The following is a 22642-nucleotide window of genomic DNA, read 5'->3' on the forward strand; positions in this document are numbered from 1 at the left end:
AACCATGGTCCATGGCAAGAATGTACCTACTCGGACGTACGATTAGCGTATCGCCCTGCGCGGCTATCGCCAACGCCGAAATGTGCAGCTTTTGTTCCGAGCCCCATCCCTACCTGAATATCCTGAATAGTCGAATGGGCTTGCGGCTGGCTCAGGATCGACAATCGGCAGACGGATAAAACCTTGGCAATTCCCTCCCGATGTGGCGGTGCGTGCGTACCTAGCTCTAAAATGTTGACGGGAATTAAAGAATTTCGATAACCTTTATGCCAAGCGAATCATATCGTAACTCTGCTGTTCCTCGTGCCGGTGCTGGACTCTCCTGGAAAAGTCTGTTGTGCTAGGCATCGGACGGAATATGGCCTCATGTTGGCTAAGATGTTAGATCGGATGGATCTTAGAAGCTTAGGGAATAGAGCGGTTATCAGGCGCTTAATCTGGGCTGCTGGGGTGCTGGACCTTATGTATGTGTACATATCTGTGTATCTGGTATCTAGCGTAGTGCACCTAATAGGCACATGGAGACCAACTTCGCAGGTTCTCGTTCGCTTGCGCGGCTCAGATGCAAGCTCTTTGGGTGGCGTTTCTGCGGTGACGAGACCGCATTGCAACACTGCATGTAAAATTGCAACAGGTATACAATGGGAAATGCATGAATGTTCTCATTGTTAGATCACGAGGCGTCGGCTGTGACCCAACGGATGACTTGCCCCTGGGCGTTTGTGTCCCATGTGGCGTTGCAAGCCGACTATAGCTGATTGGTTAAAGCGACAGGCTAGAAGAAGGGGAAGAAACAAAAATAAGATAACCTCCAATCAGAAGTGGGAGGAGTTAAAGAGGAATAGGAGCAACGTTGCCACTGATGTACTATGACAACAAGCAATCGAATCCATCCATGTTTTTGGGGTTTCGAAGAATAGAATTCCATGACTACATGAATGTATTCTGCCAAGAATCTGATTCTTTTAAAAGACTAGGTATACGTATGACTATATTAAAGGCCAATTGCTGCGTCAGGATAATGAGGTGTATAGGAAAATGAATTACGGAGATAATGTTGAGATTGAGATTTGGAGCTTACACATCCACACATCCACACATCCACATGCCGGGGATAATTATTAAGGTAACTCGCTGTCCAGGTACCCTTATGCTTCATTATTAGTATATTCCCGAGGGTTTGATTCCATTCCACTGGTGAAACTTAACACAGATTTAGTCGAGATGAGACCCTCCGTAGTCTGGAATTATATGGAAGGACCAGGCTACATAAGCACTTTCAGTTACATAACTCACATGTGAGCACCTCTGTTCAAGTCGATGGCTACATACCCACACCTACCTACCTCTATTAGTTAGGTGGTATTTAGAAGTCCCAGTAACAATTGAGCCTCACACTTATTATTAGGATGCTTCCAATATTCTTGTTATTTTTATCTCCCGATGCTATAATAGTGATGGCATGACCATAAAAACAGGAACGGTAGGGCAGTACGCTGTAAGGGTGAAGTAGGATCGAGGCGAATCTTGTCGACCTTCCTCACCAGCTCGCGTACCTGGTACTAAATCTGCTAGTACAGTAGGCTCAATGGGGAGTTAATTTAATACTACCTAATTTGTACAGACTGCCGTAGCACACACGCAAAATTCAGGATTGTGGAGTTAGTCTGAATGTGGTTAGACCGGTAGTTATACTCGGTACTTATCCATACTGTGCTTCACACTGCAATCTTCTCCTCGAGCACAGTAAGCGATAATGTCCCCCTTTAAGTACCTAGCTACTTATGTGCCTAAAGTATCTAAGTACCAAGCATAAAACGGTTTGGAACAAGCGCGTCACCCACCTGCAATAGCAAGCAGGCACCTGGGAAAGGTACCTTAGTGGCAGCACCCACTGGAAAGTCCAATTAATCCCCTTGAAATTCAACATTGGACGAGCCCCCTTCCAAGTTCCAACCTCCATCCCCGGCTCTTCGCAAAGCATTGAAGGGGGAAAACAAAATCATCTCCTTTCCCACCGATCGTCTACAAAATAATTTCATTCGTTTTTTCTTAATCACGGCACAGCGAAAGTGCTCTTGCTGGTTGCACCCGATTTTCCGCGGAGCAGACACGATTGACACGCCAAAATTACGCTCGTTCTAGAAACCGTCACCCCATTTTTTCTGCTAATTCCACCTCCTGAGTCTAAGACTGTAGGTGATTCAGGATCCGGAAGATATTGCGCGTCAGCCAGGACACCAGCAAGAAACCATATCGATTTTCGCGTCATCGTCTGCCTCAACTCGATATCCGCTTCCTTCTCAGCTTGTATCTTACCACATACCGGCCGTTTTCTAGGGACAAGGGAAATTTGGAAATGAAATGACAAAGACATTGACATCTCGACAAAAAAAGCCCCAGTACCCGCTCGTTCTCCACATAGAATTTCAACCTGTCCCATCTACCTCCTTTTTGCGATAAAGGGAAAAAAAAGAAGAGAACTTGTTTTCATTCCACCGTGTTCTCTCTATAGCCTCTGCGAGCGCTTATTAATAACGGCAATATCGGCAATCATTTGGGAATACTAACCCATCACCACCTCGCCCTACGTAACCACCCCTCCCCCGTGGCGGCGCCTCTTGGCCCGTTGTCGATCCTTCTCCCGCGGCCACAGAACGCCAACGCGGTTCTTGTATCGCGTAAATTTGGATTTACCTGCGCCTCTACATTTGAGCGTTTCCAGACCGCTTCGCCTCGTTCGAGCACCGCTCCCATAATACTTCGTCCCAGGCAATTGGTTGTATTGTTAACACCAATTCCTATTTGAAACTACTAAAGATGTCGTAAGTGGGCGTGTAGTCACCAAATTCCGTTTGCAGGTTTGCTAATAATTTCAACTTGTAGGCTTGGGGGAGCTTTTCGCTCATTCTGGCATTCTATGACCAGCTATGACCGACGTAAGTTTAGAATAGTTATTCCGTGTTATGAGGTGTTAACCTGATTTCTAGATTCAACGTACGATTCCCCTCATCGAACAGGCCGCCATGTACCTCTCGATAGACAGAACACGCTCACATCGGTCGCCACCGCCTCCGAATCCCGAGCCGATATCACATCTCCGTACGTCGATGAACTCGGTCGGTTATCTTCTGGCATGGATGGCTCGAGTTATTCCGGTGCTGGGCTCCCAGCAAACTCGCCTATGTCTCCTGGCTCAAACGGACCATACTCTCCCGGATTAAGATCCCTCAACGCTCAGCGCCAGGGCTCCAAGGACGACGGATTTGAAACGGTTAGTAGCCCGGGTGAAATTCCGATGCAGTCATTTGTGGACGGTGGACCACCGGCACCTCCAGTACACCATTCTTGGAGACGGATTGATAAATGGGCGGAGGAAAACTACCCAGAGCTGTTCGACCAATTATGTGAGGGATGCACCAACAACGATCTGAACGAGCTGGAGCATCAGTTGGATTGCACACTCCCCCAGGACGTTAGAGACTCCCTAACAATCCATGATGGACAAGAGCGTGGCGGCATCCCGACAGGTATTATTTTCGGCTCTATGTTACTCGACTGCGAGGAAATGGTTCAAGAATGGGATCAGTGGAGGAAGGTCAACCAGCAATACCTGCTTGATATGACTGTCGTGAAACCCGCCGTACCATCCAAGGCATTTGGAGGCAGTAACCAGGCTTCGTCCTCTAAATCGGTTCCCGGCTCGCCCAGCTCCCACGGTTCCCATAAGGAGTCGTGGAGACAAGAGCTTCAGGCTCGTCAAGATTCCGTTCCCCAAGGTGCTGTGCAACGCGCGTACGCGCATCCCGGCTGGATTCCTCTCGTGCGGGACTGGGGCGGAAACAACCTTGCAGTAGACCTTGCGCCAGGCCCCACGGGCATTTGGGGTCAAATTATCCTTTTCGGCCGAGATTATGACACCAAGTATGTTGTCGCAAAGTCTTGGGCAGCATTCCTTGCAATAGTCGCCGACGATTTGAACAGCGGCAAATGGTTTGTCGACGAGGATACTAATGAGCTCAAGCTGCGCGAGTTTAAGACGACTCGCGTTGAGCCATCCTACTTCGATATTCTAAGATGGAGGATGGATCAGAAACATGGACGTGGCGCAAAAGCAGCTGCGAAACGCAGATCTATGGCCCCGAACGGTGCCGCAACTTCCCCTGGAGGTTCACCTTACGCCAGCCCGACCGACGTCAATGGAGAACCTCGTGGCCGTACATTGCAAAGGCTTAGCAGTCCGTCGCCTTTAGCCAGCCCTAACCGACCTGGCTTCGGAAAGCCGAGTCCCCTTGCACGAGTTACTGAGGAGGCATCGCTCCCGATTCCCGATTCTAAGTTGGAAACCAACGGCGTGAAGCAACCTAAGCTCGTGGAGGTGGAGACCCCTCGGCCTAGCGATGAGGTTAAGGAGCCCACAACCGTAGCTGAGGCTAAAGGCAAGGACGTGGTGCCCCCCAAGGCTACGGTAACAGATGCCGACGAAAAAGAAGAATTGGAGGAGGGAATGAAGACCATCGAGATTTGACACGAAAGTTCAACGACTTGCAACGATACGTATTGTACCACGACTACTTAATAGACAACAAAAAGGAAGGCGTTCAAGGGTCAGATCCGGTGCAAATCGGCATCGTAGTTACTTTCGGCGAAGGTCTTTTGCTTCTTGCGGCCCGCGCGATTCTTTCTGATTAAACATACTCTGCCACAGTTGGCGTTCTCGTCGATTGAACGGATTTGGGCATCCCTTTGCGGAACTAAGCCACGATCCTCAGCGACGGCACTTAAAGGTTGTAATTCAGTCGGTGGCCTGCCGCTACTTTTTTGTACCAATACCACTCACTCTTTTACCGCCTCGAGCTATCTACTTTCTCAATCCCGATTAGGTGCGGAGCCATATGGTGTTGTTCCCATACACCATGCGTGGGTTGAAGTGGCGAAGCGACTAGGACGCGTTTGTACAGTTGATTAGAAAGGCTGGTGGTTGTGATAGCATCTCCGGATGTGGTAGTATTTACAATGGGATAGTAGATAGAATTGTACCGAGGATTCGAGGTGCCGATAGTTACAAATTGGCGTTCAGGGTGACTCCATCGTTGAGTCTCAACAGGCGTTGGCGGCAGTACATCGTTCTCGGTAACGTTCGAGACGCAATAGCATGATGATACATTAAAGGGACTGGCCTTTCAGAAATAGTTGAGTAAGGCAGTTATATGGGAGCTGCGCATACTTTAATATAAAATTTCATCGAAAATGATTTTTGAACCTATTCTACCTTTGGCTACCTGGCTACTTTGAATCTTTGATAAGGTACTGCGTAATTCTAGCATAAGACTTAGCGATGATGTGGAGGCGATGTATTACATAATTCTTAGAGGAACATCAGGGGTAAGTCACGTGACATTTCTCTCCAGTTACACTTACCAGCAGGCGCTAAATAACGCCAAGGCTTTTAGGTAAGCAGTCGTCATCAGCCTCATCAGATTGGCCCCAAGCTTTCCCTAAGCTCTTCAACTTCCGAACTACCTATCAACTTTTCGAAGTCCGCCTTGCGATCAGCGACGAGTCTTCATCAACATCGAACAACCGTTTCTATAACCGACGCTACGAATTTCCTTTCTCGCCCGCCCTAGCATCAATCAATCGAAGAAGCCATGGAGGATGATCGCCTCTGGAAGTTCCGCCGGCCGGAATGGCTCAACACCGCTTGGGCGCGCAGCGCGGGAGTCTACTCCGCGGGTGCTCTGGTACGTCGAGACTTGATTTATCGCCTGCTTATCTCACCATCATCTCGTCTCTTATAACTCGGCTTCTTCGCCGCTATTTCTTCACACATTTCGCGGTGTTTTCCGTCCCGTTCTTAACATTTTGCTTACTACGGAAAAAAACTAACGTGTCCGGTTTTTTTTACGTTCTATATAGTTCTCGCTCGCGTTCTACATCCTGATGGACGCGGCGGTGTGGTCGAAGTCGGCGCTGAACGGGTCGGACGTGCACGTGACGTTCGTGGACTGGCTGCCGCTCATCTTCTCGTCGCTGGGGATGCTGATCATCAACTCGGTGGAGAAGGCGCGGCTGTCGGCCGACTCGTTCTCGTACTCGGGGTCGGGGGTGGCGTGGAAGGCGCGCGTGGTGCTGTTCCTGGGCTTCGCGGCGCTCGCGGGCGGCATGGCGGGCGGCGTGACGGTTTTCGTCTTGAAGTTCGTCGTGCCCAACGTCGAGTGGCCGATGATGGGCATGGGCGTCGAGAACGTGGTCGCGAACGGCCTCGTCATGCTGAGCTCCGTCGTGCTCTGGGTCAGCCAGAATATGGAGGACGAGTACAGCTATAACTTGTCGCTGTGAGGCGGGCGACCGAAACCCGGGAAGAACGAGGTCGACCGTTGAGGCCAACAAGTCGGGTGTGCTCGACCGAAATGACTTACGCGAAGAAGCCGTAAGGCCCAAAATCGAGCTCGAAAACCTAGGGATTGAACCAGAGCTATCATTCGGGGATATCTAGCTGCGGGAAGAAGATTGCGCTTGATTGATTCATTGCTTGTACAGTACTACGGACGTAGCATAGCTGCATATTGGAAGGCTAGGCTGGGCGAAGCTAGGCGTGCGGTAATCCAGGAATTCTATTACTTTGTTTATTTGAACTATAAACCTTTGAGCTACTAGGATAGCATTGGCGATGACGTTTGGTTTTCCGTGCGTCCTTAATATGGAATTCAGAGCATGATTCTAGTCTTGGAATTTGTGCTAAAGACATGAGCTCTACCCGTCCGTGTATTGAGCAACCCAGTCTCACGAGACAATAGCATCGATTAGATTATCTACGTATAATTCAGGGCTCTCTAGCTAACGGTTCGCAATGCGTACTGAGGTACGAAAGGTGTGCTTTGTGCTTCAGTTTGCTCACTGATAGCACCAGATCTATCTGGATGGTCCCTCGGCCAACTTTGAATTCTACGAAGTCGGTTCTGTCATCGTAGTGGGAAAGGGCAAGCAGTCAGTCTGCTACTCTTCTACTTCATATTCAGCATCAATAACAGAAACGATTATCCAAGTCCGTTGCTGAGCTCGGCACAACGAATTAATCACTCGTCCATATCAATAGCTAACATCACAAGAATGGGAAAGTTGGTGCTTGTGAGTGGTATCAGAGTTTATTCGTTACACATTGTGCAGCCGCCAATGAGGGGCGCAATGCAGATAGAGATCAATAATCGGTGATCAACGCCATTCCATCCATATCCATGATGCCCTTGGGTCGGTGACGAATTGCCAATAGTCGAAGTAGTGGCATCAAGAAGTAGTAGTGTTGGTACAAGAGCTTGCGTAGCAGCCGCTTCAACAGTCGCACGAACTAGGAGAGAGGGGATAGCAGCCTGTATATAAGTTAGCTATGTTGTGCTAGAGACTTGTCGCAAAGGTAAAGACATACCGAATCATCGGGGGTCGCGGCTCACTGCGTGTGTAGCCTGTTATTATGCGCTGTCAGTTTTCGTCCGTTTGAGGGTATATACGTCATGGTCTTTCGTGGGCGCATTGAGGCATACCGAGGTAGAGAATCAAAGGCAGGTAGCCACTAGGAATAATATGTTAGCATGAGGAGTTCTCTGGTGATCTGCTCAATTGAGGTAACACATACTAGTGCATCGCGACTCGTCCGATCTCAATGATCTTTCCAATGCGCTCCTTAGACTCCTCCGAGAGAGCGAAAGACATGATGAATAATGCGACTCGCTGAACGAGGAAGATCCGGTGCACGAATTGTTGACAAAGCTGTAACAATTATTCCTCGGTAGGAATCGTCGGTTGCGTTGACTGGTCTGGTGCAAGAAGTAAACGTGAGTTCGTTGTTGTACTTGGTTTGAAGGAAAGTTGTATTGGTTTTGGTGAAGCTTCTGCCAAAAATTCAGAATGATAAGAGTTGATAATGAATTTGGATGAGGCGCTGTTAGAGTTTATTGGTTTAATTATTCAAAGCGGGGTCCTATTGTGACGGGAAAATATCGGTGTCACAGTGTTCCCAGTGGAGCTTATGTAATGCTAGAGCTCCGCTGGGGCTATCTTATCCTTGCAATCAAAACTTAAGGAAGCTACCTATGTACGTACAAGGTTCCAATAGCAAAGAACTTTTGGAAGCTTCAACCAAGGGTCCACAACGACATCGCGCGTCGCGACAATTTGAATCTTGATTGAATTTTTATCTTCACGCAACATCCTTCGATTCGCATTCCCAACAACACCATACACAGAATCGTAATCCACGACACAGTTACTCAATCAAAATGTCGGGGGCGAAGCATTGGTAGGTTCACTATTTTCAACATATTTAATGCAATAATCCGCAGCGATGCTAATTATTATATTCCAGGGAGCAAGATAAAGAAGCCACTGTCTATGTGGGTAATATCGACGAACGTGCTACCGATGCTCTGATATGGGAGCTGATGGTCCAAGCCGGCCCTGTAGTCAACGTACATCTGCCCAAGGATCGAGTTACCCAGTCGCATCAGGGCTTCGGTTTCGTCGAATTCAATGGCGAGGTCGACGCCGACTATGCCGCCAAGATCATGAACGGCATCCGACTATACGGGAAAGCGCTACGTGTTAACAAGGCATCGGCAGACAAGCAAAAGCCTCTAGAGATTGGCGCAGAACTCTTCATCGGCAACCTCGACCCCATGGTGGACGAAAAGGTTCTATACGACACCTTCAGCAGATTTGGAACTCTCATCGCACCCCCCAAGGTGGCTCGTGACGACAACGGGTTGAGTAAGGGGTATGGTTTTGTCAGCTACAGCAGTTTCGAGGCTAGTGACGATGCTATCAACAACATGAACGGCCAATTCCTCATGAACAAGGATGTCAGCGTACAGTATGCCTACAAGAAGGATGGTAAAGGCGAGAGGCACGGAGACGAAGCCGAACGAATGCTCGCTGCTCAAGCAAAGAAGCACAACGTCACTATCGAAAGCCAGCCCATGCCGCCGGGACTTCTCCAAACACCTACCCCCGCCACACCCGCCCCGGCCGCCGTCGCTCCGCCAGTTATGGCTGCTGGCGGATTTGATCCTTCTATGGCTGCTGGTATTCCTCCTCCAAGACCACCCGTCGGCTTCGCCCCTCCTCCCACTGCTCATCGCGGCCCCCCTCCCCCCTTCGGGGTTAATGGCACGCCACTACCTCCCGGAGCCGGAAGATCGAACGCTTTGCCTCCGGCACCGTCAGGTTTGCCTGCCCGTCCGCCGCCATCTCAAGCTGGTTATGGTAGCCCTGCGGACTTTCATCCTGGCGGATTCAGGATGCCACCGCCTGGTTTTGGTCCTCCGCCGGGCAATGTGCCTCCGCCTCCGCCACCTGGATTCACCCCCGGTTACGGCCGCTGAGGTTCGATGCTACTCGGGAACGGACAATGAATCTTATCCCGATATTACCAGTCATTCCGTCCTACGTGGTCTCGGTATCAAGATTTCGTGCTCGTGGAAAAATTGAGGTCCTTGTACAATGATGCCGACGACTGAGCCTATCAAAGTGCGATGAGTAAGGACAAGTCGGCCTTCATATCCTCGCGAACCATGGGTTCATCCATCGACCACTACATGTATGAATAGGCTGGTAACCATTGGGGGCATGAAAAGGGAGTCTAAAACGGCGTTACCTACTTGGAAGATACCCTAGCCGATAACATTTACATAAAAGTCGGCTATGTTGCCATAAAAGATTGGAACTACTTGACTAGGTATTTGATATACCGCGTAGGGGCAAGTCTACCTCTATTTGCGAAACAATGTCATGACTGACTTAAAGTAGCAAAGAAAAGTAGTGCCCGGTAGTTGAATAGATCAACTTCAGGGGAATACTGTTTTCTTCGTGCTTCTATAGTAGTGGCAAATATAGCCCGACCCACGGGTTGATTCCATGATGCCATATTTTCAGGGGTTTGACAGATAAGTACTGACCATTCTAGTCGCCCTTGTTCATATTTGAATCATGCTATCATCTTCAATCACAACAATAAAACGCAGCTTTCTCTATATCGATATTCTGCAGGATATTGAATTTCCCCTTATTACGTCCTACGCCAGAGCGGCTCCAAAATTTCAAGTTTTTGCAATGTAGGCCAAGCCCTATTCAACGTGAGAGCGCTGTGACTACTACTGCAGGTTTCTATGACGTAAACAGCTACCCTTCTGGTATTCAAGATGCAGTGAAATTCTAGCTTTGTAAGCTGTGTGCAGCGACCCTTGTGCTTCTGATGTCTACCAAGGATTCGGGGGAAATATTGAGAACTACCCATGACCGGCGGTGAGGAGGAAATAGCATGTACGGTTTCATAATATTGACATTCCCGAGTTGCTAGATAGGCCGGTCTTCGACTGCAGGCTGTGTACATTAATCTCGACATGGCCACCACACCCTTGTGGAAGCTCTGGGGTAGCCTTACGGGTCAGCAGCGTGAATGCTACCCTAATTATTGCTGTTAAGGTCTGACAGTTAGGCCGGACTGATGATGCCTAACGTAAAGTCCAGACCTCAATCCTCTAACCGAGGGATTGCAATTTCAATATGGGCGTAAGCATGAACCACGTCTGGGTCAGAAGGTCTACTTACGTGTTCCATGCTTCTGCCGGCAAATATGTTGTCCCTTTAACTGGAAGTTATCTCCAGCCAGGGGTTAGGAGGCAAAGCACAGCTTCACGCAGCCTGGCGGGCCAGATCCAGAGTGCCCAGAGCATGAGCGATACATGATTTTACCGCTAACTTACCTTGTAACACTTGTACCAGCGATATCCTAAGCCGAGCCTTCGTGAATGCTTGGGTGTATTTTGGCTCCTAGGTGATCCCTGAATGGTGATAACTGCCAGTTGAATGGTTACAAAGAGTTGGCAAAGGTCTAAATACGAGTATGTCGTGTATTTACGCTATGATATGTTATAGGGAACAAAACTGTCCTCAAATATATGGAGGAAGCGGTCAAGCTCTTGATATATCCCATTGGTATCAGTTACAGGTACCTATGGTGTTCCGACCAAACCATCGTTCGGCTTTGATTCGTGTCTATGGGCATGGACTACTCTAGGTATGAGTCCTCTCTTGCTATCAGATCTCAAAAAGGCAATTTCCTATAGAATACTCAAATATAGCCATTGTTCGGTCGCGTAAGTTGTCTTCGGAACCGGTCCGGGGAAGTTTGTTGAAGGGAAGCGCCCTTGCGTCCGACTCAACACACATCCGTCAGAATAGGAAATTCATATACAGCCAACTCCTACTTCTCGGCAGACTCGGAGATGAAAACGTAGACATTCACATATATAATTGAGCGTTACCGCTTACTTCGATGTCGATAGATGAAACACGTGGAGCATTCCCAACGTGTGATCCTAATGTGACCCCGTTCTCACGCAGTAGCAAGGAAGTGTACGGGAGGTAGTGTTTCACGAAAGTTCATGTATGTCGCTGGATTCATCTCGACTATATTAACACTTCTGTTCAAAGGACGGCAATTACCGTGAGCTCACTGCCTTAGCTAGGCAAGGTGAATTCATTGTGATCTGTATGTGTATATTGCCACCTTCGTAACGAACTACTCTACTTGGAAAATCCTCATTTTCTAAGAGTCGGTCCTATCTAGCACTTTGAAGCTGTGGGATAGCAAGAATTCCTCTCTAAACGATACACGCGTATCCAGTAGTCTAGCCCCTGGGTGAATATTCGAAGTACCTCTACCGAAAACTGAACCGAAACAACTCCACGAGCGTCATTGCGGGCTCGCTACAAGACAATAGGATTAGGAGTTAAGACTCCGGTGTCGTAGCGTACGTGTGGGGACATCTTAGGTGAGGTCTAAAGCAGCTAGGGCATATGTCGTAGATAGGTCATATTTCCTGCTACAGCCAACGATCTTCTCCCTTCTAACGGTCCCTCGACGAGAATCGTCTAGTTCAAGTTGGATATGTCCTATCAACGAATACGTAGGTAGTCATGCGAATGATTGTAATTCCACACTCGCGGAGAGGCCGTTGGAGGGTCGGCTAGAGCCAAGGCGAAACCGAGACTATTGACATCAAGATAGCGTGGTGTCAAAAGGGGTAGTCTCCGAGGCGACACCTCACGATACCATGGGTCGGTAAGATCGCTTACAGGAGCTATCTAACTTTTCAGCTTCTTTTCATAGTTCAGTTCTGCTTTAATCTACTGTCATACCATCATAAGGATCACATCCTGATTAAGAGTCCCGTCCGAATATTCCGAGTTGACTAAGAGGGGTCGTCTTTTCTTCTGTGCCATGTTGTTCACGATGTCTAGTCGTATTTCGTATTGGCGTATGAGATAGCCCTCGATAACGTGCTAGAACACAGGCGTTTTAAAATCCTTCAGGGGGAGCTGACATCAGCTCGCCCCTCTATTTCGTTCAGGCATTCTGATATACATGCGATCTAGAATTCATCATAGCTTGCGAAATCGAAAAGTATCGTGCATATAGGCGATGCGCTGGTCTTCTGGGAAGGACCTATGCCCAACTTACGTGTTCAGATTTTGTTCTGGTCGCTGATAGAGTCGAGTATATCTACGCTAATAAGATTTATTCCCGCCAGCGGTCCAGACCGCAGCGCGGAATTATGAGATATGAGCGACATCATGTATGTAGAGAAGGCGTCATGGCAGATTTACGCCGGTCAAAATCTCAGTTTGATATCAGCCAAACACCCACGTTCGCCACAACGCTATTATGTACGTGCCTGCCTCCTTCAGCTCATGCGGGCGGCAGATCATCTACGAAGTTCATCTTCATACATTCCCGCACCGCACACAGGAGTTGTTAATGCAGGGTCGAGATATGCTTCGGACCAATTGCCTGAACGTAGCAAGGGTTGCGAACAGGTTCTTCCTCCTCTCTTTGAGCCCGCCCGGTCTTCCGCCCGGTCACAAATCGGGTGACACCGCATAGGCGTGCCAGCCGCATTGGGGAAGGGGAATCTATTGTCCAGCCATTCACAGCGCGTAGGAGGAAGATGGGAAGGGAAGGGCAGAGAGGGGGGTTACGGCACTATGTATGTATGTAGTTAGGTTCGAGGAGGGACGACGTATGTATGTAATTGGGACCAAAGTGACAAGTGAGCGATCCGAGGAACTAACCTACAACGTCGCCATCTGTCTAGATCATGCACTGCAAGATCGGGTTACTCCACATGAGCCATCCTCGAACGGGGTAATGTAGGTACACGCTGGTAGGTAGACGGGCAGGTGCGTGACGAAGACCCCCTGGCGATGGCAGGAGGAGACACTGTGTTGAAGTGAAGCGTTCGAGTTTTCCCATTCGCTGTGCATATAGCAGATCCTCTGCTCTGACCTGGGGAGCGGCCTAGTGCCGCACCCGACGAGTACGAATAGTTATTGAACGGTGAAGAGGCAACTCGCCCCTCCCCCACCCCCTTGTGGCGCCGTGGAAGAGACCTACCTATCTTGCCTGTGACCTGTGGGTCATATCGGGGAAGTTTTATAGCGCTTCCGCTCAATATGCAAATTGGCAAACTGTAGGCCGCTTCCACATGCAGTACGTAGACTTGTGCGCAGGTACGTATGTCATCAAGTCTCAGAGATACAAGCTCGACTAGACATGTCGTACCTACCGCAAGGCTGAAGATTGACCCTAAAAACGCCGAGGGGGGGAAGACAATTAGACCCTGTGGCGACAGACCACGTAAAGTCTTCGTTGTATGAGACTTAGGGATTCGTTTTAGGAGGCGAATCGAACGTTGTGGCCTAAAAAGTATGATAAGGGGTTTTAGACTGAATCATTCAGTCTACATACAGCGGGTGTTACGTTGTACGCTATGCAAGCAGTAGCTACGATATGGGGAGTTGTCTCGGGACTTTCGCGCCACGGTTCAGATCTGTCCTGCTGTTTCGGGCACAGATTCAACCCTCTCTAGGGCCTTCCAGCCACCTGGAGGAGTGCGACGTTGAGGACGAGAACCTCCAGAATACAACCTCACTTACGTTGCCGGTTGAACGGGCGGATATCTCTTGATCGAGAACCCCTAAAAGGCCTCGAATTGACCATTAGGGGACTTCTAAACATAGCTGTTGCAATTATACTGTGGTAGCGATCGCAGTCTAGATAGCCTGGGCCGGATGTCACCTTCGCCCACGATATCTTACTTGCCTATGAACCATTTCGATGTTGATTCAGGTTCGACAAGGCTACGCGTAAGCACGATTCTAAGAGAACAGTTACTCCCATTCGGCTGAACTTATTAGAATCCTAGCAAATCTCGGCGTTGCCTCAAAATTTGCCTCACTCTTGATGCCCAATCATACGAAACGGGGGTTTTGGCGAAGCCGAACCACGTACCCTAGTTGAATGATATTGAGAGGCCTGATATCAAGCCAACTCTTAGGTAATATCGTGTTGTTGTTGTTGTTTGTTGATGGTGAGTTATACAGCGGCTAATGGGAAATATTTTGGCCAAGCCTATAATATAATTACTTCCCCACGACCTACCTACCTTTTCGTGTTGTGGCGACGTTCGTGGCTAACCGGCCGCACCAATTTTGTCAGCGCGATGGATCGCGAAACCCTTGCCCGCATACTCGTAGTGTCACACACATAATTATGAGGATACGTACTTGTTTAGAAGAGGTAGCGAGCGCCGTGCAAAACAATGGGTCCTGGTAGGATAATCTGTTTTTGTCTCCCTCCCTTGAATCGGTCTCTGAACATTCTAGAGAGTCCATTTCTGTGCGAAGAAGGGATGGTGGTATTGGGCAAGACCCGTATAAAAGCGTGTTGACAGGGTTCAATGTTTCGTTGGGGCCTAAGATGATTTATGACAGATCTCGGGAAGCTGTATATCCGACCCTGGTTTCGTGAAATAGCTCGTGGCCTTGACAGGAAGATGTTCCACCGAAGGTTGTCACGATCATAAAGGTAGGGCGGGATCATGCTACTACATAAGGATTAGTTACACGTCGATTTATGTGAATGGTGAAGGCTAACTATAGAGCCCGGAGAGGACATCAAAATTTTACCCCTTCATAGAACAGCATTTACCAATGCTATAGAGGCATAGTATCGTCAATAGGTTCGTCGCAAATCTCCGCCCCTGAAGCGAGATGGCGGAGGCAGCGGGAACGGCGGGCGGCAATAGTCGTTTTTCACGTAGCAAATACCAAATAGGGATTTGGGAAAATAAGGAGGTTCTAGTTCGGAGGCGCAGATCCCGGCATCTGGGGTATTAATAGAGCATTTAATACCGATGGTCCAGCAATTTGGTTCACATTTTGACAGTTTTTGTGACATATCATCAGGTACAAGTGCGTAGGCGTATGTGAGTGACCCCGAGCGCATGTAAGTTTCTAGAACACCCCTTAAGTCTCATGTATGACCGTGAGGCTTTTCTCATCGTTATTGGCGTCGTAATGCCGCTCGATTGCAGTCATTGCCGGCAGGTTCGTCGCATCATGTGATGCGAGGTGATGTGATAGGGAAGAGATGTAGGTTTGTATCTGTCACAGATTGATGGGGTTCCAAGGTTACTTAGGTACTAGATCGATGCGTCCATTAGAAGTTTATTTAAAGTCGTTAGCTTCGAGTCGATGGTTTACGCTAATCTAAAGTTCCCAAGTGGGCTAGAAACAAATCGCGACCATCCATCTACACTACGGCCGATTGTTTAGTGCGCCGGCACGCACAGACAGATCTTATGTATTTGCCTAATACAGCTAGTTACTAGTGGCTAATTCAAATTCAAATGTAACCTCAATTGTGCAGTACATGAAGCATGTATATAGCGGGTATGCATTAGCTAATAGCATTATACAAACCGTTTTTTCTCCTCCCTCCCCCCTCCCCCTTCGTCGTTCTCGTCGTTTAAGAGGGATCTTCCAATTATACATTTCAGCTTTGTATTATCGCTTTAGCCCTTTATTGTCATTCGCCATGTAAGGAGTTTACGGTTACCACATACATACTCATCAATGTATCAGTAATCAATCAATTTGTCCAGCCCGTGTGACACTGGGGTTATGCCATTTCGAGCAAAGAGGCGTTTTCCCTACTCTACTATTGCCTTTCATAGCCAAGAAGAATATCATTATTGGATCTTCGGAGATGCAGAAACCCGAAGATCTGGAAAGCCACGCAATATTCTCCGTTTTTGCTTAGAACGAGTAATCCCAACGTCTAGGAACTACCAGTGATTGCCGAGATGATAACTAGGTGTGCCGATGATTGGTGACGATTGGCGACGATGCTGGCAAAAGCCCCCCCCACGTACCGCTTGAGACCCTTCATACATGCCACCTGAGTCGCAGGATGACATGTCGAAAAAGTCTGTGTATCGAGCGTTCTTTGCCAATCATAGCTTGGTCTCGATAAGGTAGGTGTCTACTAGGCATGTATATCAGACATGCTATACCTGTGTATTCCCAGGCAGACGGGAAAGGTGTAACCTCAACTAAGTCTTGACTAACAAGTTAGCACGTTTATTAGTCAGGCAATCAGACATAGGGGAGCAGAGATTCGCGAAAGGACCATGCAGCTGGTTATAACGCCACGCGGAGAGCGGTGGAAAAGTTTTCCGTAAGGTCCAGAAGGTCCCCATATGAACTGTGTTGAGTAAATCACTTCGCCAATTACCATTTCCCCTGTCCCTGGTTAAACCCGATGGTCTTTTACAACTAATTACATAAAAGTCAACAGTTACACGTGTAGGTACAGGCCTTCTCGAAGAAATGCGGATGTCTTTTCGGCGTTCATCATATCCGTAGGGGGCCGCTCTTCGGACTCTTCGACAGTCCGCAGTTCGTTCCCTAGCTTCGAGCATCTACTCACGTATGGGAGATATAATATATTCTGAATATGCGATGAAGTCAGGGTGCTTCCCGGGCCTAAATCCCTAGTAAGATTGAGAAAGCCAATCAATCTACCTTGACCGGGGGATCTACCCATCAACCAGCTGGCTGGGAATCTTAGCACCGACAAGGGGTCCCAGTCTACTAGGGTACGTTGCAGCCGCTCACCTATCTTGAATCCTTCCCCGTTGGGTAAAAGCGGGACGCCTTCGTACATAATGCCCTTGTGCTCTGAATCGTCAAAGGCGTCGCATCGTCGAGTATTAATTAATGTATATGAGGAAAAAGCTTATTCTTCGTCTATTGAAATTCTTCTCCGATCGTTCGTCCGAGAGAGAAAGCCACGAGGAGGATTTTATTTGTACGGATTACAGCCATTCTATCAAGCTGTCAGCGAGCTGCGATCATATATCATATTTACCCTTCAATTTCCATAACCCTGTAAGAGGACATGTGTAGTCAGTCCCCTTGTCAACTCGTCATAACATGTATTGAAAATTTGAAACGTTGGGAAGAATACTCACCAACGAAAGTTCCATCAGGTAACCTCGTGCCATTGCGATCTTCAATTGACTATCGCCTTATTCCTTGTGGCAAGCTGAGGTTCCTGCACTAGTCCGAGAGATCTAGGGTTTCCTAGTTCGCAACCCAGATCGTGGCTTATTCCCCTATATATTGATGAGCTGGAAGTTTTTCAATTTCATGCATTCTTATTAACGGGACCGAGTCTGGGGTATCTAGGGCTGCTAAGATTTCCAACGATCGTCCGCACGTGGCTTACATCGAACCAGCACGGCGGATTACACGACGGCTGAGCTGAGCATGATATTAAGGATCAGATATGAGGTTTAATAGCACTCCAAGACGAAAAGACACAATGATGAAATTGATTGAATCTTGGCGCTCGCTATGAGGCGCACCCTCAACCATACCCCCGGCTCGCTGGGAGAGACGTTATAAATATCCCAGCAATCTGGTTACACCGTATATCTAGGCGATTATTACGATGGAATATTTCGGTTTCGATCGTATTTCCTCTCTCGTAACCGTTCCCAAGGATAGGGTGGTACCGCTTAAGCTTACCTTCCAACCCCGGATGGAACCCGAAAGCTTAGCACACGTCCATAGCTACCTACATACTACTGTCTCGGGTAACGATGAACATCTCGAGCGGCATAAGCGACCGGATTGGAACCGAAACTTACTTGCATCCTACCGGACCATTGTCATAGGGAAGCGGGAAGCAACGTAATCATTAAAGGACCAATGGAGTCTTATTCCGCATCTTTGGATACCTGGGTAGGCAGTAAGTGGTAGGAAAGAGTATAAGACAACGCATATTTTCCATTGCCAAGACGCACTACTTCGTTCTCGGCCGTGTTCAGTACGTGGGTACTCACACGTAGTGTAGCGTTCAAAACAATAACGGCTCTTGTGCCGCCTCACTAAGTACCTACCTGGGTAGTTGGTAAGCATAATAACCCATGTAGCGTTAGAGAATAGTGTAACTCTTACGAAATGAATATAGGAAATACTTCATTTTAAAAATATCGCAATTCCGCTGGATTTTATGTAAGCAAGAGACCCGGGCGTGAAGGGTGGAGCGGGCTGACTAGGAGTTTGTGAGTCCTTCTCTCAACGTTCTGGCTCTGATTTGACCAATTCGCAAGATCTACAATCCCTGTTCGGATTGGAGTACATCGATCTCCTTAGGGGGGTAGATCCTACACAGTACAAGTGACGGTAGTTAAGTGGTTCCAACTTCTCGAAGCTCTGTGTATTGACATTTCATCCCCTGCCCCCTTCTAGTTCAGCTGGATGGAGGTTACCGCGTTTGCCTCCTTGCCGCACTGCCAATGTCCCAATGGTTATTAGTTCGACTCGGTCCCTGAAAGCTTACGCACCGGTACGTCATTAATAAATGTCATTGTACACATTAGTATGCATTCGGGCTCACAGCTGGTCTGGCCCAGTGCTAAAGCGATGTGACCTCGAACGGCTACTCCCGTCCCCGACTAATAGGCCAGCCATCTAACGCCTGACGGCCAGATGGCGGTCTAATAGAGCACAGCTAAACGCACTAGGATATTTGGAAACCGGAGCACGATGCGTGCTTGGCAATCTCCTCGTCACATAGGTAGCCTACGCCGCAAGGTAGAGATAATAAACCGACCAGGTACGTTCACAGGCAGCTCGCTTGCTCGGACCCTGCGTGCGATCTCATGACGCTCTTCTATCGGATGATAGGTGAAGTAAACATCTGCATGGCTTACATGGACTACATGGTACCCGGATTGAGAGAAACGTCTTTAGTGGACTAGATTCTGTCAATTTTCACAGCAGATGGTGGCACTCTCCAGACCAGGGCTATCCATCGCACTGGTACCAGCCATATTGGATTACTATACACAGATAATATGACAATCTCAGTGTACGAAGAGAACAGTCTAAGGTAATTAAGCTAGATCAAGGGGTCGAAAAGGGTGTGTTCTTAACGGAATTGCCCCGACGGGCAGGAAAATTCCAGCTGCAGGGGGCGACCTGGCTCCGCTCCTTGGCTTCACGATTCTCCCATCACTCTTTCGGATTTCCATGACCTTTTCGATCCCGCCCTCCCACGGTTCCTATGCTACCTATCTGTGATAAATCTCCAATCACGGTATCATTCCGACCCCCTCCCCCCTACGCTAACACCCCTTGTCGTTCACTAGTTGTGGATGCCACACTGCCCGAAGGAGAACCAAACAAAACCGTCTCTGGCTCTGTGCTGGCCGAACTTCGACAGTCAAATATGGTTGATTGCATGGCCAGCGTGTCACTCTCGAAGTACCCTCTTATCCTCTGAGTGACCGAGCTCGACGTAGCAACGGTCCCCACTAGTAGAAGGCGTTTCCCATCACTAGGAGTATCGAGGCTGGTATTCGTCATTCTACTAACGTTGTATACGTCTGTCCCCTGTGTTGACTTTGGCAAGCATCATGCGGGTAACTAGCCCCGTAGTACTTGATTCGGCCGGCACTAAGTTGCTACCGCACATCTAATCGACTATATTATGCGTTGTGAGTGTCTCGTTGAGTTCCCTGCTAGTGCGCAGAACGTCGGCGATCTGCCACTGGACTTTGTGTGTGGCTACCTATCTGGCAGATGGGGCCTTCTCCCCCCCGTTCTCGACCATCCTCTGCCTCTTTAGTATGTACCAGATGTACCAGGCTGGTTCAACCCCAGGCATGTTTCTAAGCACAGGGAAAGAGGGTCCTCTACCGGGGTGGGGGTGTTTTGATATGAGGCAAAAGACGATGTACTCGACCAGCCCGCTTCTGATACTTAACCACTTACATCGTATTCAGCTTCTAGTGTAGGAGTCTAAACTTCTCCGCGTACCCTTCTTGGCATCCCAAGATCTCCGAGTGGGCGTGCCCAACCCGTCGGCTCAGATCGAACCCTAGCGCACATCATTGAATCTTCGAGGTATATACTTCACTTAGATCCCCGGGTCCGCCTTGACTCTCTTAATCGAGGTCGAATTCATAAATCACAGGTCACGCCGGTCAGCCTGAGTAGATCTTCGCCTATCTAGCTTTAGCAAACGGTCGGTTGATATATTCGTCTTTAAGGGTTGGCTTTTTGCTTTATAACTTATAATTATATGTTTTACCGCGCGCGCACAGTTTCCAGCGTCACCTAAATCACTATCATCACATCTTCCAAGGCCATCACTTTAACTAGCCAAGTTCTTACTATAGCTCGACCCGGAATACGTCTCGAACCTAATAAGTCTACCGTGGATTAAGTTTAGATTGGTCTTGCAACAACCAAGGTTATCTCATAACAGTTAAGCTGGCTGTAATGGCTCAACCACAAGATCCCAGCCAAGGCTGGGCACGATGGCTTCCACAACACCCGAATTCGGATTATCAGATGGTCGATACCAGTCTTATGCAATATACATCAACTCCAACGACGACGACAGCTGTCCACAGGAATACCATGCCGACTCAGTTCATGGCAAGCCATGCGTATGCTAATATAGCTCCTATGCCCAGCCCACAAGCGCCCCAGTATTCATCTGGTAATACTTTCATGTTCGGTCAATATACGCCTCCGTCGCCCCCTCCCATAACTCCGTCTTTCAAGCAGTACCAGGAGGAATGCCCACCATCGCGTACGATCACCACCGATACGAACATTGGATATCAAAGAGATCCCTATCAGACCCATTCGCTAGAGCAGGACGCAAGGCCAACGATCAAATACGAACCTGAAGTAGCCATCCTACGATCTCCTGTCCCGACTCCCATCACGGTAAAGACAATCACTCGGAACGTAGCTGAGAACGAAGACAACGAGATTGTTTTCAACACTGAAGTTGACGACATGATGAAGGCCATCCAGGCCAAAGCTGAGCCGGATGATTCTGACTTTGCCGCGGCCGCCTACCCTTCTCCTCCTCATCTAGATGAAGAGAAGTTTAACCTGCGTAGGAAGTCCTGCACTCCGGACCAGAAAAGCCCCACTTCCAGTCAAAGTGGAAAGGAGCGCCAAAAGAAATATGTCTGTGACATCAAGGGCTGCGGAAAGCGATGTTCCCAGAAGACTCAACTGGAGACTCACAAGCGGGCTCATACTGGGGAGAAACCATTTGTAAGACGCCACAATTAAATTCCCCTGAAACATTTATTAACTCATAGGATATAGGAATGTGAAGTATGTGGCGAAAGGTTCACCCAGAGAGGCAATCTAAAGGTATGTACCCCCAACGGCACTATCCGCCATATCCATTTTCTAACAAGGTAGTCAGACCCATTCACGCCGCCACACTGGGGAGAAGCCTTACCATTGCGATATCTGTGGCCAGCCTTTTGCCCAGCTTGGAAACGTGAAGCCTCACAGACTAACACACTATCAAACCAAACCATTCCGCTGCATTTTCAGTACTTGCCAAAAGACTTTTGGCCAGCGAGGAAACTTGAAGGTTAGCACACCATCAATTTTCGTCTCCTTTTGACCAACTACACCAGCGTACTGACAAATATACTTAGACACACCACAACAGATTTCACAAGGACGACATCAAGGAACTGACAATGAAATTCAAGAACTTGGCCCCCGGTGACGAACTTCCCGAGGAAGACAAAAAACTGTTCAAACATTTCGCTGAGCTCTACAAGAACAGCAACAAGGGCATTAAAGGCCGGGGCTCTAACCGTACAAAACGCTCTAAGCACTCAACTTCCGAACACCATAGCCCAAGCACACCGGGAGGCCCTCACCAGAATCCTGTCTACTCGCTCCTCTCGTATCAGATGTACCGCCTTCCTCCCCAACACGGACTTCCTTGTCCCGATACCCATGGCAACATCAGCCTGCCCCGACACGGCTCCCAGGGAAGCATTGTTGTCCCCAGAGATCATCACGCCCCCTACGGGTCGTACGAAATGGATCAAGCAAGTATCGCCTCTAGCGGAACCCTTACCACGAGCACCAACAGTCCAAGCACTGTCTACGAAGACGATTATGGTCGTTCATTTGCTGCTCCGCACAGGATGTACTAAGGTACTTGATGCACACGACGAAGTTGTAGATATACAATTACGTGGACTATTACGACTATTACGACCCATACATACTATATACGAACAACACATAATAACTCGCGGATACTAGCTGGAGTAGCGTGAAAGCCAATCTCTCATGTCCACGCACATACCTATATACCAATCTCGGGGGCGGTGTTTCTTTGCAATTCAAGATACCACAGATTGTTAATTCAAGGGAGGCGATCCAATCCAAATTC

General features: G+C 48.5%; 5 protein-coding genes across 5 annotated transcripts; 4 read left to right on the plus strand and 1 right to left on the minus strand.

Annotated features, from left to right (window-relative positions):
- Nucleotides 1-2820: 2820 nt before the first annotated feature.
- Nucleotides 2821-4528, plus strand: F4807DRAFT_455305 (cell wall assembly and cell proliferation coordinating protein; the record flags this gene model as incomplete). The annotated part of the gene is made up of 3 exons (XM_048000695.1): nt 2821-2825; nt 2887-2939; nt 2991-4528. 3 exons carry the CDS (start codon nt 2821-2823, stop codon nt 4526-4528), a joined length of 1596 nt encoding a protein of 531 aa, XP_047859374.1.
- A 916-nt stretch (nt 4529-5444) lies between these two features.
- F4807DRAFT_10302 (UPF0220-domain-containing protein) lies at nt 5445-6467 on the plus strand. Its single transcript, XM_047992657.1, has 2 exons — nt 5445-5744; nt 5920-6467. The coding sequence occupies exons 1-2, from the start codon at nt 5652-5654 to the stop codon at nt 6340-6342; spliced, it is 516 nt and encodes a 171-aa protein (XP_047859375.1). The 5' UTR covers nt 5445-5651; the 3' UTR covers nt 6343-6467.
- A 681-nt stretch (nt 6468-7148) lies between these two features.
- F4807DRAFT_455307 (TOM7 family-domain-containing protein) lies at nt 7149-7710 on the minus strand (the record flags this gene model as incomplete). The annotated part of the gene is made up of 4 exons (XM_048000696.1): nt 7149-7370; nt 7423-7463; nt 7542-7570; nt 7634-7710. The coding sequence occupies 4 exons, from the start codon at nt 7708-7710 to the stop codon at nt 7149-7151; spliced, it is 369 nt and encodes a 122-aa protein (XP_047859376.1).
- A 378-nt stretch (nt 7711-8088) lies between these two features.
- On the plus strand, nt 8089-9694 carry F4807DRAFT_10329 (uncharacterized protein). Its single transcript, XM_047992660.1, has 2 exons — nt 8089-8296; nt 8363-9694. The coding sequence occupies exons 1-2, from the start codon at nt 8277-8279 to the stop codon at nt 9375-9377; spliced, it is 1035 nt and encodes a 344-aa protein (XP_047859377.1). The 5' UTR covers nt 8089-8276; the 3' UTR covers nt 9378-9694.
- A 10757-nt stretch (nt 9695-20451) lies between these two features.
- F4807DRAFT_10568 (uncharacterized protein) lies at nt 20452-22429 on the plus strand. Its single transcript, XM_047992688.1, has 4 exons — nt 20452-21489; nt 21544-21591; nt 21647-21820; nt 21888-22429. Exons 1-4 carry the CDS (start codon nt 20695-20697, stop codon nt 22398-22400), a joined length of 1530 nt encoding a protein of 509 aa, XP_047859378.1. The 5' UTR covers nt 20452-20694; the 3' UTR covers nt 22401-22429.
- The last annotated feature ends 213 nt before the right edge of the window (nt 22430-22642 follow it).

This window comes from Annulohypoxylon truncatum (assembly GCF_022578515.1).
Source record: "Annulohypoxylon truncatum strain CBS 140777 unplaced genomic scaffold F4807scaffold_1, whole genome shotgun sequence".
Taxonomy (NCBI): Eukaryota; Fungi; Ascomycota; class Sordariomycetes; order Xylariales; family Hypoxylaceae; genus Annulohypoxylon; species Annulohypoxylon truncatum.